This window comes from Nerophis lumbriciformis, linkage group LG03 (genome assembly GCF_033978685.3).
Source record: "Nerophis lumbriciformis linkage group LG03, RoL_Nlum_v2.1, whole genome shotgun sequence".
Classification (NCBI taxonomy): domain Eukaryota; kingdom Metazoa; phylum Chordata; class Actinopteri; order Syngnathiformes; family Syngnathidae; genus Nerophis; species Nerophis lumbriciformis.
Window position 1 is genome coordinate 48,844,321 of NC_084550.2, and position 18,550 is coordinate 48,862,870.

Below are 18,550 nucleotides of genomic sequence, written 5' to 3' on the forward strand. Positions count from 1 at the left end.
TGAGTTTTATTTGCTTCATGCAACCCTGCTACGTGAGTTGTTTGTTTCATGCCAAAGTTACGTGTTTATTTCTTGTCCATAGTCCATGCTAGTGATGGGTTAATGAGGCCTCATGAAGCGTTTCGACACATTGCAAAACTGTATTGATACTGTATTGATACTGTGTCACTAAATACTGACATCTGCTGGACATTAAAAATCCCTACAGGCAACCTATGGACCGACTCAACTGACACTGATTTTATAGAATAGGATAGAATAGAAAGTACTTTATTGATCCCTGGGGGAAATTCAGCACCACATGACCTAGCATATACAATAATATAAATCAAGTCATTGTATTTAATTTAGGATTATTTCATATCTTCATTTAAATAAAAATATATTTGTATCTTTTTTAGATACAGTCAATAAATAATGTGAACATGTATCATAACATGGAAATCTAAGAGAACGTGTTGTGAATGATGATGCTTGTGGACTGGGATTTTGTTGTTTTTATTTACATATTTTTATTCAAAAAACCAGTTTTTCCCAATGTATTAAATTTTAGCCTATTTCTCTTCTTGGTTATTATTTCTCCGGCTGTAGAAAATACCCGCTCACAGGGCACAGAGGAGGCGGGAGTGCAGAGGAAATGAAGTGATAGTTGGAAGAGGTTTGGGAAGGTGGTCTTCTGTTGGTCCCAGTATTTCAATGGGTCCTGGGACCTAGCTACATTTCCCTCTGCCAGGTAACGTTGGACCTCTTGTATGGCATCTGCAGTAGAGTTTTTTTGTCTGCCTTCCCACTTCCATATCCAGATGTTTCCAAAGGTTATCTTAAAAACAAAAAATATGCATTTTATTACATGATTTCAAACAACAACAAACAAATAATGCTGAATAAATGCCTGAAGTGGGTGCAGACAGCTGTTCTGCAGATGGTCCTGGCAGGGGCTCATTTGTGCGTCCGATGACAGACGCACATTCGGAACGTAGCCGAATGATGGCGTCATTCAATTTAAAAGAATTGCGGAACCCGAGTGATTTAAATCTGGGGTCAAGAAGTGTTGCTAGGGTCAACACACTTAATGACTCCATATTGGAAGCAGTGTCTGTGACTCGACGCTTCAAATTTTCATGGAGGTGTTTGGCTGCCTGTGTTTGCAAGGTTGAAGCACTATGCTCTAGTGCAACGTAGAGCATTTTCATCATCGGGATGACCTTTGACCCTGACACTCGCCTCTCCTCAGACAACTCCACTGTGGCTTGATGGAAAGGAGCAAGCACAATAAGTGTTTCTCCTATGATGTCAAACTCATCAGCTGTAAGTGGAGTCAAATCTGTTTTTAGAGAGGCCAGAGATACCCACACTGACTCCTTCTCATCATGTAGCCTTGACAGCATTTCATATGTGCTGTTCCAGCGTGTTGCCACCTCATTGATGAGTTTCAGGGTTGGCCGTCCCATCTGTTGCTGCACTTGAGCAAGCTTCTCCTTAGCTGTAGTACTCGATCTGAAGTATGTGACAATGTGCCTAGCTTTGTGTCTGATGGATGCAAGTGTGGGGATCTGGTCACATGATTTTCTAACTAATAAATTAAGACTATGTGCAATGCAAATTGAGTGTCGAATTTGGAGCTGTCTAGTGGATGCAATCATGTTTGGTGCTGCGTCGGTCACAAAACACTTTACTTTATTAGTTATGGCCCAGTCCGCCATCATGCCCCTTTTGACCTGGGCCAAATTGTCAGCAGTGTGACTTTGTGGAAAGTATTGCACACCCAACACAGATGTACACAACTGCAAATTATCATTTATGTAGTGACAGGTAAGAGCCAAGTAAGCCTCCATGTTTACAGATGTCCACATGTCAGCTGTTATACTCACTGCCACAGCTTGCTGTACTTCCAATTTCACTCGTTCCCGTTCCTCCTCATATTTTTTCTCCAGTGTTTTTTTGATGGTCTGAAAATAACATCAAGTCAAACCAAAAGCAACTCAACGTATTCAATTTAAATATGAAATAAATTGGATGTATCAACTACAACTTTAGATAATTTCCACACAAACCTTTCTGGTAGGCAAAACATATGATGGCTCAAGGACCTGCACCAGTTCCCTGAACCCTTCACTCTCCACAATGCTGAGGGGCTGGCAGTCCGTCACAATGAAGTTCAGCAGAGCCTCATCCAGCATCTGCTTCCTGGTAGCTTGATGGTTAAAATTGAGGTAAAGAAGAAGGGAATTAATTCTCAAAAAAGAAACTGAGTAATTGTAGAATGGCTGTATACCTGAGTTTATCCTGGGTGTCTCTGGAACTTCATGTTCATGCCTGGCCCTATAATGCCTCAGCATTGAGGAGGTGGATTTGTTGACGTACGACAATTCTGTCGTACAAATGCGACATTTAACCTGCAGAAAATATGAATAGTAAACTAAGAATCATTTTGAAGAGATTCCTAATTCTAAAAGATCAAGTGGAAACTTTGAGAGAAGAGGATGAAACGACAAGGAAATGAACACAAATACCTTTGTTTCCTATATATGATCAAAATATTCCCACACGGCGGAACTCTTTCTTTTTCCATGAGTAGGCTGCTCCATGATCTCCGACGACGATAAATTAGAACTGACCAACGACAGAAGTGCGGGAATTCTGTTGGCAGCAGCATCTCGTTGACAGATGCGCTTCCTTATAAACACAGTTTGGCGCGCAGGTGTCAGTGCGACACAGGTCGCGTATCGGTCACGTGACCGGAACAGCTCATGATCGGTCACATGACCGGAACAGCTCGTGTTCGGTCACGTGACTTTCTAAAAGCGATACGCGCACCGACACAGGGTTTCGCTCTATGAACTCGACGCATGCGCCGATGCATCGGTGTTGCCGGACCCATCACTAGTCCATGCTAATAGTAGCATTTAGTGATGGGTTGATGAGGCGTCATGAAGCGTTTCGACACATTGCAAAACTGTATTGATACTGTGTCGATACTGTGTCACTAAATACTGACATCTGCTGGACATTAAAAATCGCTACAGGCAACCTATGGACCGACTCAACTGACACTGATTTTATGACCTAGTATATACAATAATATAAACCAAGTCATTGTATTTCATTTAGGATTATTTCATATCTTCATTTAAATAAAAATATATTTTTATCTTTTTTAGATACAGTCAATAAAAAATGTGAACATGTATAATAACATGGAAATCTAAGAGAATGTGTTGTGAATGAGGATGCTTGTGGACTGGGATTTTTTTTAATTAATTTTTTACACATTTTTATTAAAAATTTTTTAGACGATTTCTTTCATTGATTGATTGAGACTTTTATTAGTAGGTTGCACAGTGAAGTACATATTCCGTACAATTGACCACTAAATGGTAACCCCCCAATAAGTTTTTCAACTTGTTTAATTCGGGGTCCACTTAAATTGATTAATGATACAGATATATACTAACATCATAATACAGTCATCACACAAGTTAATCATCAGAGTATATACATTGAATTATTTACATTATTTACAATCCGGGGTGTGGGATATAGAGGGGGGGGGGGGGGTTTAGTTTGGTTGGTATCAACACTTCAGTCGTCTCTTCTTAGTTATTATTTCTCCGACTGTAGAAAAGACCCGCTCACAGGGCACAGAGGAGGCGGGAGTGCGACACAGTTCGCGTATCGGTCACGTGACCAAAACAGCTCATGATCGGTCACGTGACTTTCTAAAAGCGGTACGCGCACCGACACAGGGTTTCGCTCTATGAGCTCGACGCATGCGCCGATGCATCTGTGTTGCCGGACCCATCACTAGTAGCATTAGCTACGAGTGCGACTTGTTTTCTGTTTTTTCGTACTACGTTGATATTTTGTGGAATAAATAATGTTCCAACCTGCACGCCACGTCCGGAGTCGTCCGTCTGCATTTCGGGAGAACAAACCCAGCCTTGACAACACCATTTTTAGGCCTTAAATCAGGGTTGTCAAACGTACGGCCTGCGGGCCAGTTCAGGCCCGCAAACAGGTTTTATCCGGCTGAAATTTTTGAATGAAAGAAACTGCTGTTCTAAATGTGTCCACTAGATGTCACAATAGCAATTCTTTGTGGACGATGCTCAGGCCCGGCCCTAATCAATCTGGCGCCCTAGGCAAGATTTTAGGTGGCGCCCCCCCCCACATCGGCAGTGAAGTGTATATACTCACAAGAACCCGAATAGCTTTGTCTTTGACCTTTTTTTTTTACTTACAACTATACCTAATATATAAAGGGGTGGAAAAGTGACTATTACCTGCAGGGCAAACATTAGCTAACCAGAAGGCAATAACAATGTAAACAAAAAACACCTGCTTAAAAGATCTATACAAGTACAACCCATCTAATACAAATGTCCCTGAGGAATGTAAGGTGGGAGTACTGTAATTACCTAACGTTACATTATTATTTTCCATAACAATTTAGCCCCCTCCACAATATTAACCCAACGTTAAAACAGAACTAGCTATTTATTGATTAGCAATTGCCGAATCATGTAATATTAGCTTAATGCTAAAAAGCCAGGTTACTATCACATTCTGTAACAGACAAATAATTTCATGTAGGCTAACGTTACCTACCTGCTACCTCTGTCTTTTCTCGTTTCTCCTCTTCTTTTCTCTTTTTTCTTCCCTGGGCACCTGACAGTTTTGGCCGTTTTGACATCTTGTGTTGATTTTTTGATGTGGTGACGTCCAAAAAGAGTCATGATACGGGAAGGGAGGGGGCGCACCGTGCGGGGGGAGGAGGGGGGGCGTAATGTTGTAACAAATAATATTTCTATTAAATAGGCTTTACTTTGCATTTTAATTAACGTGAGATTATTTTTTTGTATATAGAAATAATAGTAACAACTTTTTTTTCTTTTTTTTTTCCTCCAACATTTGTGGCACTGGCATGGCGCCCCCTGATGGACGGCGCCCTTAGCATTTGCCTATACGGCCTATGCCACGGGCCGGCCCTGACGATGCTACATATGTAAAAAAAATAAAAAAAAATCAAGCACATGATTAGAGATGTCCGATGATATCGGCCTACCGATAAATGCGTTAAAATGTAATATCGGAAATTATCTGTTTAGGTTTTTTATTATCGGTATAGTTTTTTTATTTATTTTTTATTTTATTTTTATTAAATCAACATAAAAAACACAAGATACACTTACAATTAGTGCACCAACCCAACAAACCTCCCTCCCCCATTTACCGTACACTCATTCACACTCATTCACACAAAAGGGTTGTTTCTTTCTGTTATTATAATTCCGGTTCCTACATTATATATCAATATATATCAATACAGTCTGCAAGGGATACAGTCCGTAAGCACACATGATTGTGCGTGCTGCTGGTCCACTAATAGTACTAACCTTTAACAGTTAATTTTACTCATTTTCATTAATTACTAGTTTCTATGTAACTGTTTTTATATTGTTTTACTTTCTTTTTTATTCAAGAAAATGTTTTTAATTTAAAAATATTTTATTATATATATATTTTTTTAAAGTACCTTATCTTCACCATACCTGGTTGTCCAAATTAGGCATAATAATGTGTTAATTCCACGACTGTATACATCGGTCGATATTGGTATCGGTAATTAAAGAGTTGGACAATATCGGATATCCGCAAAAAGCCATTATCGGACATCCCTACACAAGATGTTAGTGCACCAGTTGAGGAAAATGAGCACACTACATAAATAACATCCTGTAATTTGATTTTTATATTTTTATCTTGATTGAAAATTAACACCAATGAGTTGACTGATGAACTTTATCACATAATGTATAAAGTTTAAATAATGACAAATAAAGGTAGAATACTATTAACCGCAACATGAGTGTAAAAAACAAAACAAAAAAACAACATTATGACTTGTACAATTCCAGAATGTGCTTGTTTTATTTTTTAAACAAAGAAAACAATTTGAAGTTGTCTTTAATTTTAAGTTATCGTGCCGTGATTTTACCAGTCCGGCCCAATTGGGGAGTGGATTTTTCTCCAGGTGGCTCCCGTTCTGAAATTAGTTTGAAAACCCCTGCCTTAAATGGAGCCATCTCGTCTCAAGTGTGTGGGATTATTTATTTATTATCCAGTAGGTGGCACTCTAGTTTTTAAACCCACTTACTTATTGGCCATTTTAGTGAATTTGTCTTTTGCTTGTTTTATCCCTCCTAGCGGTAGCGGGGGTGTATATTGCAGCGTCCTGGAAGAGTTAATGCTGCAAGGGGTTCTGGGTATTTGTTCTGTTGTGTTTATGTTGTGTCACGGTGCAGATGTTCTCCCGAAATGTGTTTGTCATTCTTGTTTGGTGTGGGTTCACAGTGTGGCGCATATTTGTAACAGTGTTAAAGTTGTTTATACGACCACCCTCAGTGTGACCTGTATGGCTGTTGACCAAATATGCATGGCATTCACTTGTGTGTGAAAAGCCGTAGATATTATGTGACTGGGCCGGCACGCAAAGGCAGTGCCTTACAAGGTTAATTGGCGCTCTGTACTTCTCCCTACGTCCGTGTACACAGCGGCGTTTTAAAAAGTCATACATTTTACTTTTTGAAACAGATACCGATAATTTTGAAATAGATACGTTTTAAAGCATTTATCGGCCGATAATATCATCAGTCCGATATTATCGGACATCTCTAATTTTAAATGTTCCATTGACAATATAGAACATTACACACGGTTCTTAAAAATCTATCAAAATGTTTTAGTACGACTTTGGTAAGCTATGAAGCCGCACCGCTTGATGGATTGTACTGTGCTTCTACGATTATTATGGTGTGTGTGTATTAGGTAAGACATATTATCTGGTGTTTTGTTTCGCAATATTATGCAAAAGCAACTTTTCGTACCTTCTGGTACCTGCTGATCTGTATTTGGGATCTACATAAGTCCTGAAAATTTGCGCGCGGCCGCCTTTGTAGTCCATGTCGACACTTGACTCGACCCGCTCCTCGGCAGTGCGTCTTATAATCCGGTGCGCCCTATGGTCCGTCAAATACGGTAAATCAACCAAAATGTTTAATAAATAAATAAACAACACTGCAAAAACTGAAATCTAAGTAAGATTAAATATCTCAAATAAGGGTGATATTTGCTTCTTTTTTTTTGTCTGATAAGATAATTCTTCTCACTTAGCAGATTTTATGTTAGAGTGTTTTACTTGTTTTAAGGGTTTTGGTCCTAAATGATCTCAGTAAGATATTACAGCTTGTTGCTGAGATTTGATGACCTATATTGAGTAAAACATGCTTGAAACTAGAATATCAACTGTTGCAAAGCTTTGTCATCAACACTCACAAGTATAAAACTACTTTTTTTAAAGTAATAATTTCTTATTTCAAGCATGAAAAAAAAAATCAGGACTTTGACACAATTGTGTTTCATAATTAAAACAGACGACAGCCAAATGGACTTTGCTGTTTTATTTTCAATGAAACAATAGAAAATATGTACTCTTATGGTAGCACAGTTGGCACAGTACAGCAAACTGACAGTTAATATTTAAACATTTAACATGTGACATTTCAAACAATTTTGAACAGAAATAGTTCATGCACATTCAGATAAATTCCTCAAAATTACAGTTCAAAAAATTTTGGCCGGGGGCCGTGATGTATATATGCCCACTAATTGACTGAAAGAGCACGCACTTGGTGCTATGATGTCATGTTATCGATGGAAAAATGCATATTTAGACTATATGATTTGCCTGAGTGGCTAGGAGACCCCGAGAGTAACAAGCGGTTGCCTTGTTGCCTTTCCATTAAGAACAATAAATCAGTTTTTAGTATAAGTTTGCTGGTTTCAAGAAATGTAATGCCGAGCGCATATCATTATGTCAGATATAATGGCACTAGCATTTACCTCATTTAAGAATATTTGTCAACATATTGAGCAAAAAGGTCTATTTTTTCTACCAAGAAAAGTGCACTTGTTATTAGTGAGAATATACTTATTTTAAGGTATTTTGGGGTTCATTGAGGTAATTTTACTTGTTTTGGAAAGTCTTGACAAGCCAAATTTTCTTGTTCTAGTGGCAGATAATTTTGTTTAGTTCAAATAAAATATCCCTAATTTTTGTATTATTTTTTCTTGTTTTTCAACACTGACTTTTTGCAGTGTAACATATAAAAATAAATATAAATAAGGTAACAGGACTGTGTTGAGTCATGTTACCCCCAGAGTCACAGTTGAAAATATATCATTCCTGTGAACCATGTGACTTGCGGAATATTCCACATTTTCCAGGGGTATCAAACTCGTTTTTTGAGGGCCACGTCGCGATTATGGCTGCCTTCAGTGGGCCACATTAAAGGAAGTGGCAGGCCACCTTGAATGACAACGTGGCAGACCACAAAAATGATGTGACGGGGCACTTTAACTGGCATGACGGACTTCGTTAAACGACGTGGTAGACCACGTTGAATGGCGTTGCGAGCCACATACAGTCGTGGTCAAAAGTTTACATACACTTGTGAAGGACATACTGTCATGGTATACATGATATACTTATTAAAACATCTGCCTTGTTTTAATGAATACCTAGGCCTACCACGCTACCGTGTTTCAATGTTGTTCATTATGGTGGTACTTGGAGAGCCAACACAATACCACTAAAGAACCACCGACCTGGAGCTCTGCCGGCCGCCACGGCGTTTCTCTCACATCCAGGGACGAGCATCTCTGAAGTAAAGCGAGCCGCGTGTTCGATGCCCAGGTAGCGCCGAGTCGTAATGGCATGCATTAGGATAAGTGACAGTGCCATCTGGTGCTGTTGATGATGTCATTTCTTTGTAGTTGTGTAGAGTCACTCCTCAGTTCAGCACTTGATTGGCTACGTACGCACACACATACACACACACACACACATACACACACACATACACAAATAAATAAACACACACTATTTCCCCAGGAGATGATTTGTTTGCTTTCATTTAGAGTATTTGGCTGCCACAGATGCTCGTCTTGGCTCGCACTGAGCTTTGGCGACGTTGACGGAGCCTAATGGGCGAGTACAGTAGGAGAAGTTTGGAGAATGGAGGGAGTGTAAGTCCTTGATGACGAATAAATTATCTCTCATTCGCATTATTGCTTATGTGCTAATGCTTTAAAAAACAATAGTGAGTAGGTAAATCTTGTTGCTAGGCAGAAGTCGTGGAGCAAAATCCTTTGTACCCAATCGGCTAATGACAAATGCCGTGTGTATCAGTACGATACATGTTACTGTCACATGGCATTTTGGTGGGGTACCTCCATTCAATTAATAGACTAGCACAGGACTATTCAACAACACACTGCAAAAAGTCAGTGTTCAAAAACAAGAAAAAAAAATACAAAAATGAGCGTTATTTTATTTGAACTAAGCAAAATTATCTGCCAATAGAACGAGAAAATTCGGCTTGTCAAGACTTTCCAAAACAAGTAAAATTAAAGCTGCAAGCAGCGATGGACGGGACCGACTTTGACGGCACATAAAATCCACCCCGGAGCAGTATTTAAAACTCTTTGGTCAACTTTTAATCGGAAGGGCTCAATCTCTCTCCTGTGCTAGTTTGAAGCCGACACGACAAATGCGCTCAGAGGAGATAATGTTTGAAATTAGGTGACCGGTTTTTACAAAACTTTTGTTTTGTAGGGGGAATTGCAAACTTCCTATAGATTTTTGTTGGGGGTTGTCAATATATGAAATGTAGGTCTAAGTGAGACCTACATAGATGTTTTTGTTTCATGTCTCTAAAACATTCCTACTGGAAGTTACAGGCAGTTTTGTCTGTTTTCTTCCTAGGAGCAGTTGTGTCTGTGTTTTCTTCCTAGGGGGCGCTTGAGCGCAATAATGAGTTTTGGGGTTGGTTTTTTTTATTAGATCGCAATTTTTGCCAGTCCTGATGTGTCCAGTTTGGTGAGTTTTGAAGCATGTAAAGGGGCTCAAATTTCAGCTCAAAGAGGCAAAAGTGACTGTTTTTACAAAACATTTGTTTTAAAGGGGGAGTTGCCAACTTCTTGTTGGTTTTTAGCTGAAGGATGTTGTTTTATGAAATCTAGGTCTAAGTGAGACCTACATAGAGGTTTGTGTTTCATGTCTGTTTTCTTCCTAGGAGCAGTTGTGTCTGTTTTTTCCCTAGGGGGCGCTAGAGCACATTTTTAAGTTTTGGGGCAAGGTTTTTTATTAGATCGCAATTTTTGCCAGTCCTGATGTGTGTGTCCAATATGGTGAGTTTTGAAGCATGTTAAGAGGGTCTAATTACAGCTCAAAGAGGCGGTGGTATAATAATAACTTTTTTTTAAGGGGTATTGCAAACTTCCTGTTGATTTTTGCTGGGGGTTGTCAGTGTATAAAATGTAGGTCTAAGTGAGACCTACATAGAGGTTTTTGTTTCATGTCTTTAAAACATTCCTACTGGAGGTTACAGGCAGTTTTGTCTGTTTTCTTCCTAGGAATAGTTGTGTCTGTGTTTTCTTCCTAGGGGGCGCTAGAGCGCATTTTTAAGTTTTGGGGCAAGGTTTTTTTATTAGATCACAATTTTCGCCAGTCCTGATGTGTGTGTCAAATATGGTGAGTTTTGAACCATGTTAAGAGGGTCTAATTACAGCTCAAAGAGGCGGTGGTATAATAATAATAATAACTTTTTTTTTAAAGGGGGATTGCAAACTTCCTGTTGATTTTTGCTGGGGGTTGTCAGTGTATAAAATGTAGGTCTAAGTGAGACCTACATAGATGTTTTTGTTTCATGTCTCTATGACATTCCTACTGGAAGTTACAGGCAGTTTTGTCTGTTTTCTTCCTAGGAGCAGTTGTGTCTGTGTTTTCTTCCTAGGGGGCGCTAGAGCGCAATTTTGAGTTTTGGGGTTGGGTTTTTTATTAGATCGCAATTTTTGCCAGTCCTGATGTGTGTGTTCAGTTTGAGTTTTGAAGCATGTTAAGGGGGTCAAATTACAGCTCAAAGAGGCAAAAATTATTGTTTTTACGAAACTTTTGTTTTGAAGGGGTAATTGCCAACTTCCTGTTGAATGTTAATGAATGAAATGTAGGTATAAGTGAGACCTACATAGAGGTTTTTGTTTCATGTCTCTACGACATTCCTAACGGAAGTTACAAGCAGTTTTGTCTGTTTTTTTCTAGGGGGCGTTAGAGTGCAATTTTGAGTTTTAGGGTTTGGTTTTTTTATTAGATGGCAATTTTCGCCAGTCCTGATGTGTGTGTCATATATGGTGAGTTTTGAAGCATGTCAAGGGGGTCAAATTACAGCTCAAAGAGGCGGCGGAATAATAATAATAAAACGCACGAAATACAATAGGGTCCTCTGTCCCAAAGGGACATTCGGCCCCTAATTAGCTAACCTCAATGAACCCAAAAATACCTTAAAATAAGTATATTCTCACTAATAACAAGTGCACTTTTCTTGGTAGAAAAAAAAATTAGACCTTTTTGCTCAATATGTTGAAAATTATTCTTAAATGAAGGAAATGCTAGTGCCATTATCTTGACATAATGATTTGCGCTCGGCATCATATTTCTTTTTTTCATGCTTGAAGTAAGAAATTATTACTTTAAAAAAAGTTGTTTTATACTTGTGAGTGTTGATGACACAGCTTTGCAACAGTTGATATTCTAGTTTCAAGCATGTTTTACTCAATATAGGTCATCATATCTCAGCAACAAGCTGTAATATCTTACTGAGATCATTTAGGACCAAAACTCTTAAAACAAGTAAAACACTCTAACATAAAATCTGCTTCGTGAGAAGATTTATCTTATCAGACAGAAAATAAGCAAATATCACCCTTATTTGAGATATTTAATCTTACTTAGATTTCAGTTTTTGCAGTGCATAATGAAGAGGGCCGCAGTTTCAAGAGTCCAAGGGCTCAGGGGCCGGACATCAAAATGTGGATGTTTCGTCTGAAAATGCCTTTCAGACTTATTTGACTTAATTACTAAGTAGGGTTGTACGGTATACCGGTATTAGTATAGTGCAGTGATACTAATGAATCATATTCGGTACTATACCGTCTCTAAAAAGTACCGGTCCTCCCTCCGCCCCCCGTCGTCGTCACGTCGTGACATTGATGGTTTTACGAGCATAGGAGCATGTTCGGCAGCGCAAAATCACGGAGTACTTGCAAGCAGACACGGTGTGTAGACAGAAAAGGGATAACGGACGCATTTTGGCTTAAAAACTAACGATAAAGGTGAAGTTATAACACTGAAACGCCCTCAGGAAGAGGTGCTTTAAGACATGGCTAGCTAGCTAGCGGCTAAAGTCCAGTCGCAGTCTGCAGTGTTTTAGCTACTTCTAAATCACAAATCCTGGTCTCCATGGCGACAAATAAAGTATGTTTCTTACAAGTATCATCCCTGCAGGACAAGGAATAGCTAAACATGCGGCGTCACAATGTAAACAAACGCCATTGGTGGATCTACACCTAACATCCACTGTAATGATACCAAGTACAGGAGCGTATCTAGTCGATACTACTATGATTACATCGGTATTTTTTGGCATCACAAAATCTTCTTTCGTTTAAAAAAAAAAAAAAAAATGTTTATAAACTCAGGAAATACGTCCCTGGACACAAGAGAACTTTGAATATGACCAATGTATGATCCTGTAACTACTTGGTATCGGATTGATACCCAAATTTGTGGTATCATCCGAAACTAATGTAAAGTATCCAAACAGAAGAATAAGTGATTATTACATTTTAAAAGAAGTGTCGATAGGACATGTTAAAAGAGAAAGTAAGCCGATATTAGCAGTAATTAAACAAGTAGATAAATAATAATTTTTTACAGCTTGTCCCTGATAATGGTGACAAAATAATAGGTAGATAAATGACACAATATGTTCCTGCATATGTCAGCAGACTAAATTAGGAGCCTTTGTTTGTTTACTTACTACTAAAAGACAAGTTGTCTTGTATGTTCACTATTTTATTTAAAGACAAACTTGCAATAAGAAACATATGTTTAATATACCCTAAGATTTTTTGTTAAAATAAAGCCAATAATGACATTTTTTGTGGTCCCCTTTATAACAAAAGTACAGAAAAGTATTGAAATACATTTTGGTACCGGAACCAAAATATTAGTATCGGGACAACATTATTACAAAGTAAACACGTTGTTTTTCACACTGCACTGTCAATAAATTAATTGTTCTGTCCATTAATTGATTCCAGCGTGTGCAAATAGTTAACAGGTTTTGAGGAAGTTTTTTTGGGTATTGATGTTCCTTATTTTGAATGATTTTTCTTCCTCATATTTGTTTGTTTTCTTTTTCATTTGGGATTGTAAGACTGAAAACAGAAACATTCCAAAAGTATAGTAAGGTGTCGCGTTATTGCCCTCTACTGGTCACATTTAGCGTTACATGTATTAAACGATCTCTGATCGCCCAGAATTACTCTTACACAAAACAACAACACGACCACAAATACAAAGTGATCAATTTCAATACAAAACCAACTAAACATCTTTATGGTTGAATGAGTAGTCTTCTTTTACTCACCCATCTGCTGCTTCATGGTGACACATTCCTCGCTGTTGACCCATGTGGGGTGGTGGGAGTACTGCATGCATGAGCAACCCTAGTTTGAATGGCTTCATCAAGCCTATTTGGGCGATGTTCGGCGGGCCAAATGAAAAGCTTTGGTGGGCCGGATGTGGCCCGCGGGCCGACAGGTGAAAAGCATCACCAGTTGTGTGGGCTACACAATTAAATGAGAACTTGAACCATATTTTGACATTATGCAGTTTTTATGAACCATGCTTGGTAGTTTTATCTACCTCTGAATGCGCTGTAAAAGTCATGTGTAGTAGTTTTATCTACCTCTGTATGCGCTATAAAATATGTGGTAGTTTTATCTACCTCTGTATACGCTATAAAAAATGTGTGGTAGTTATCTACCTCTGTATGCGCAATAAAAGTCATGTGTGGTAGTTTTCTCTACCTCTGTATGTGCTATAAAGTCATGTGTGGTAGTTTTATCTACCTCTGCATGTGCTATAAAAGTCATGTTTGGTAGTTTTATCTGCCTTTGTATGCGCCATAAAAGTCATGCAAGGTAGTCTTGTACACCTCCGTATGTGCTGTAAACGCCATCCGTGGTCGCTTTATCTACCTCTGTATGCACTGTAAAAATCACGCTTGGTAGTTTAGTATACCTCTGTATGCGCAATAAAAGTCATGCATGGTAGTTTTATCTACCTTTGTATGCACTGTAAAAGTCATGTGTAGTATAGATTTAGCTATCTCTGTATGCGCTGTAAAGTCATGTGTGGTAGTTTTCTCTACCTCCTGTATGCGCTATAAAAGTCATGCATGGTAGTTTTATCTACCTCTGTATGCGCAATAAAAGTCAAATGTAGTAGTTTTATCTTCCTCTGTATGCGCTGTAAAAGTCATGCATGGTAGTTTTATCTACCTCTATATGCACTATAAAAGTCAGGTGTCGTAATTTAATCTACCTCTGTATGCACTATAAAAGTCATGCATGGTAGTTTTATCTACCTCTGTATGCACTGTAAAAGTCATGTGTGGTAGTTTTCTCTATCTCTGTATGCGCTATGAAAGTCATGCATGGTAGTTTTATCTACCTCTGTATGCGCTATAAAAGTCATATTTAGTAGTTTTATCCACCTCTGTATGCACTGTAAAAGTCATGTGTAGTATAGATTTAGCTACCTCTGTATGCGCTGTAAAAGTTACGTGTGGTAGTTTTATCCATCTCTGTATGGTAAAAGTCATACATGGTAGGTTTATCTACCTCTGTATGCGCTGTAAAATTCATGTGTGGTAGTTTTATCTACCTACGTATGTGCTATAAAAGTCATGTGTGGTAGTTTTCTCTATCTCTGTAGGCACTGTAAAAGTCATGCTTGGTACTTTTAGCTACCTCTGTATGCGTTATAAAAGTCATTTGTAGTTGTTTTAGCTACCTCTGTATGCGCTATAAAAGTCATGTGTGGTACTTTTATCTACCTCTGTATGCGCTATAAAAAATGTGTGGTAGTTTTATTTACCTCTGTATATGCTATAAAAATTATGTGTGGTAGTTTTATCTACCTCTGTATACGCTATAACAATTATATATGGCAGTTTTAGCTACCTCTGTATGCCCTATAAAAGTCATGTGTGGTAGATTTATCTACCTCTGTATGCGCTATAAAAGTCATGCAAGGTAGTCTTGTATAACTCCGTATGCACTGTAAACGTCCTCCGTGGTTATTTTATCTACCTCTGTATGTGCTATAAAAGTCAATTGTAGTTTTAGGTACCTCTGTATGTGCTGTAAAAGTCACGTGTGGTAGTTTTATCCATCTCTGTATGGTAAAAGTCATACATGGTAGTTTTATCTACCTCTGTATATGCTATAAAAGTCATATGCAGTAGTTTTATCTACCTCTGTATGCCCTATAAGTCATATGTAGTCGTTTTATCTACCTCTGTATGTGCTATAAAAGTCAATTGTAGTTTTAGCTACCTCTGTATGCGCTATAAAAGTCATGTGTGGTAGTTTTATCTACCTCTGTATGTGCTAAAAAGAATGTGTGGTGGTTTTATCTACCTCTGTATACGCTATAACAATTATGTATGGCAGTTTTAGCTACCTCTGTATGCGTTACAAAAGTAATGTGTAGTTGTTTTATCTACCTCTGTATGCGCTATAAAAGTCATGCAAGGTAGTCTTGTATAACTCCGTATGCACTGTAAACGTCCTCTGTGGTTATTTTATCTACCTCTGTATGTGCTATAAAAGTCAATTGTAGTTGTTTTAGGTACCTCTGTATGCGCTGTAAAAGTCATGTGTGGTAGTTTTATCCATCTCTGTATGGTAAAAGTCATACATGGTAGTTTTATCTACCTCCCTATGCACTGTAAAAGTCGTGTGTGGTAGTTTTATCTACCTCTGTATGTGCTATAAAATCATGTTTGGTAGTTTTGTCTACCTCTGTATACGCTATAAAAATTATGTGTGGTAGTTATATCTACCTCTGTATACGCTATAACAATTATTTATGGCAGTTTTATCTACCTCTGTATGTGTTATACAAGTCATGTGTAGTTGTTTTAGCTACCTCTGTATGCGCTATAAAAGTCATGCGTGGTCGCTTTATCTACCTCTGTATGCGCTATAAAAGTCATGCGTGGTCGCTTTATCTACCTCTGTATGCGCTATAAAAGTCATGTGTGGTAGTTTTCTCTACCTCTGTATGCGCTATAAAAGTCATGTGTGGTAGTTTTCTCTACCTCTGTATGCGCTATAAAAGTCACATGTGGTAGTTTTCTCTACCTCTGTATGTGCTATAAAGTCACGTGTGGTAGTTTTATCTACCTCTGTATGTGCTATAAAAAATGTGTGGTAGTTTTCTCTACCTCTGTATGTGCTATAAAAAGTGTGTGGTAGTTGTATCCACGTCTGTCTGTGCTATAAAAGTCACGTGTGGTAGTTTTATCCACCGCTGTATGCGCTATAAAAGTCATGTTTGGTAGTTTTATCTGCCTTTGTATGCGCTATAATAGTCATGCAAGGTAGTCTTGTACACCTCCGTATGTGCTGTAAACGCCATTCGTGGTCGCTTTATCTACCTCTGTATGCACTGTAAAAATCACGCTTGGTAGTTTTATATACCTCTATGCGCTATAAAAGTCATGTGTGGTAGTATTATCTACCTCTGTATGCGCTGTAAAAGTCATGTGTGGTAGTATTATCTACCTCTGTATGCGCTGTAAAAGCCATGCATGGTAGTTTTATCTACCTCTGTATGCACTATAAAAGTCGGGTGTCGTAGTTTAATCTACCTCTGTATGCACTATAAAAGTCATGTGTGGTAGTATTATCTACCTCTGTATGTGCTGTAAAAGTCATGCATGGTAGTTTTGTCTACCTCTGTATGCACTGTAAAAGTCATGTGTAGTATAGATTTATCTACCTCTGTATGCGCTATAAAAGTCATGTTTGGTAGTTTTATCTACCTCTGTATGCGCTATAAAAGTCATGTTTGGTAGTTTTATCTGCATTTGTATGCGCTATAAAAATCATGCAAGGTAGTCTTGTATACCTCTGTATGTGCTATAAAAGTCAATTGTAGTTTTAGCTACCTCTGTATGCGCTATAAAAGTCATATGTAGTAGTTTTATCTACCTCTGTATGCGTGAAAAAGTCATGCAAGGTAGTCTTGTATATCTCTGTATGTGCTATAAAAGTCAATTGTAGTTGTTTTAGCTACCTCTGTATGCGCTGTAAAAGTCATGTGCGGTAGTTTTATCTACCTCCCTATGCACTGTAAAAGTTGTGTGGTAGTTTTATCTACCTCTGTATGCGCTATAAAATCATGTTTGGTAGTTTTATCTACCTCTGTATACGCTATAAAAATGATGTGTAGTTGTTTTAGCTATCTCTGTATGCGCTATAAAAGTGATGCGTGGTCGCTTTATCTACCTTTGTATGCGCTATAAATGAGTGGTGTTTTATCTACCTCTGTATGCGCTATAAAATCCTGTTTTGTAGTTTTATCTACCTCTGTATACGCTATGAAAATTATGTGTGGTAGTTTTATCTACCGCTGTATACTCTATAACAATTATGTATGGAAGTTTTAGCTGCCTCTGTATGCGCTATAAAAGTCATGTGTGGTACTTTTATCTAACTCTGTATGCGCTATAAAAGTGATGCGTGGTCGTTTTATCTACCTTCTGTATGCGTTGTAAAAATCACGCTTGGTAGTTTTATCTACCTCTGTATGTGCTATAAAACAGTGGTCCCCAACCTTTTTGGAACCGCGGACCGGTCAATGCTTGAAAATTTGTCCCACGGACCAGGGTTTTTTTGTTTGGTTTTTTTGTCATAAAAAAATTGCTTACGGACTGTATTGATCTATATTGATATATAATGTAGGAACCAGAATATTAATAACAGAAATAAACAACCCTTTTGTGTGAATGAGTGTAAATGGGGGAGGGAGGTTTTTTGGGGTTGGTGTACTAATTGTAAGTGTATCTTGTGTTTTTTATGTTGATTTAATTAAAAAATAAAATAAATGTATTTTATTTTTTTTTATTTCTTGTGCGGCCCGGTACCGATCGATTCACGGACCGGTACCGGTGGTTGGGGACCACTGCTATAAAAGACTTGCCGTAGGCTTGTTGACAGTGCTATTAATGCTGAGCGAGCAGTTTGCTGCATCGGTTGTGTTGCTGCCGTGTCGTTGCGACACAATTCAGTTCATCAACGATGTTCATAAACGAGCAACGAGAGCTTAATTGTTTTCCTCACGCCTTCTCACGCCCTCCAAACCATTCTTAAAGTGAATTAAAAAAAAAAAAAAAAGTTTCAAATTTGGGAAATGAGAGTCTGCATCCAATGGTGGCCTTCTTCCAAGGCAGGAATGAGTCTATAATTGGAGCAGGATGATCAAAGCGTGTCTGATAACGTTGAAGACGCAGCACAGACAAGACAAGACCCCCCCCCCCCCCCTCCCCTCCCTGACCCTCTCCTCACCACCGTC

At 38.4% G+C, this 18,550-nt stretch overlaps 2 protein-coding genes across 13 annotated transcripts in view; one reads left to right on the forward strand and one right to left on the reverse strand.

Moving 5' to 3' along the window:
- The window catches only part of atp2b2 (ATPase plasma membrane Ca2+ transporting 2), a 291,015-nt gene that overhangs the window by 25,685 nt on the left and 246,780 nt on the right, over window positions 1-18,550 (forward strand). The window lies entirely within an intron of this gene.
- Window positions 35-8,887, reverse strand: LOC133586035 (E3 SUMO-protein ligase ZBED1-like). Of its 3 annotated transcripts, XM_061938398.2 has the most exons (5): window positions 8,668-8,887; window positions 2,276-2,396; window positions 2,055-2,194; window positions 1,872-1,949; window positions 35-820 (listed from the first exon to the last, which is right to left on the reverse strand). In XM_061938398.2, exons 1-5 carry the CDS (start codon window positions 8,776-8,778, stop codon window positions 503-505), a joined length of 768 nt encoding a protein of 255 aa, XP_061794382.2. In that variant the 5' UTR covers window positions 8,779-8,887; the 3' UTR covers window positions 35-502. The 3 variants fall into 3 exon arrangements, with proteins under 3 accessions (XP_061794382.2, XP_061794367.1, XP_061794375.1); XM_061938383.2 differs by having other exon boundaries at window positions 37-1,949; window positions 8,668-8,881; XM_061938391.2 differs by lacking the exon at window positions 8,668-8,887 and adding an exon at window positions 2,514-2,721 and having other exon boundaries at window positions 38-1,949.

Coding starts and splice junctions, on each gene's coding strand:
- LOC133586035 (XM_061938383.2), bottom strand. CDS start 8,778: ATGCCATTACGACTCGGCGCTACCTGGGCATCGAACACGCGGCTCGCT. Junction 2,195..2,275: donor GACACCCAGGATAAACTCAG/GTATACAGCCAT, acceptor TTAACCATCAAG/CTACCAGGAAGCAGATGCTG. Junction 1,950..2,054: donor ATGTTTTGCCTACCAGAAAG/GTTTGTGTGGAA, acceptor TGTTATTTTCAG/ACCATCAAAAAAACACTGGA.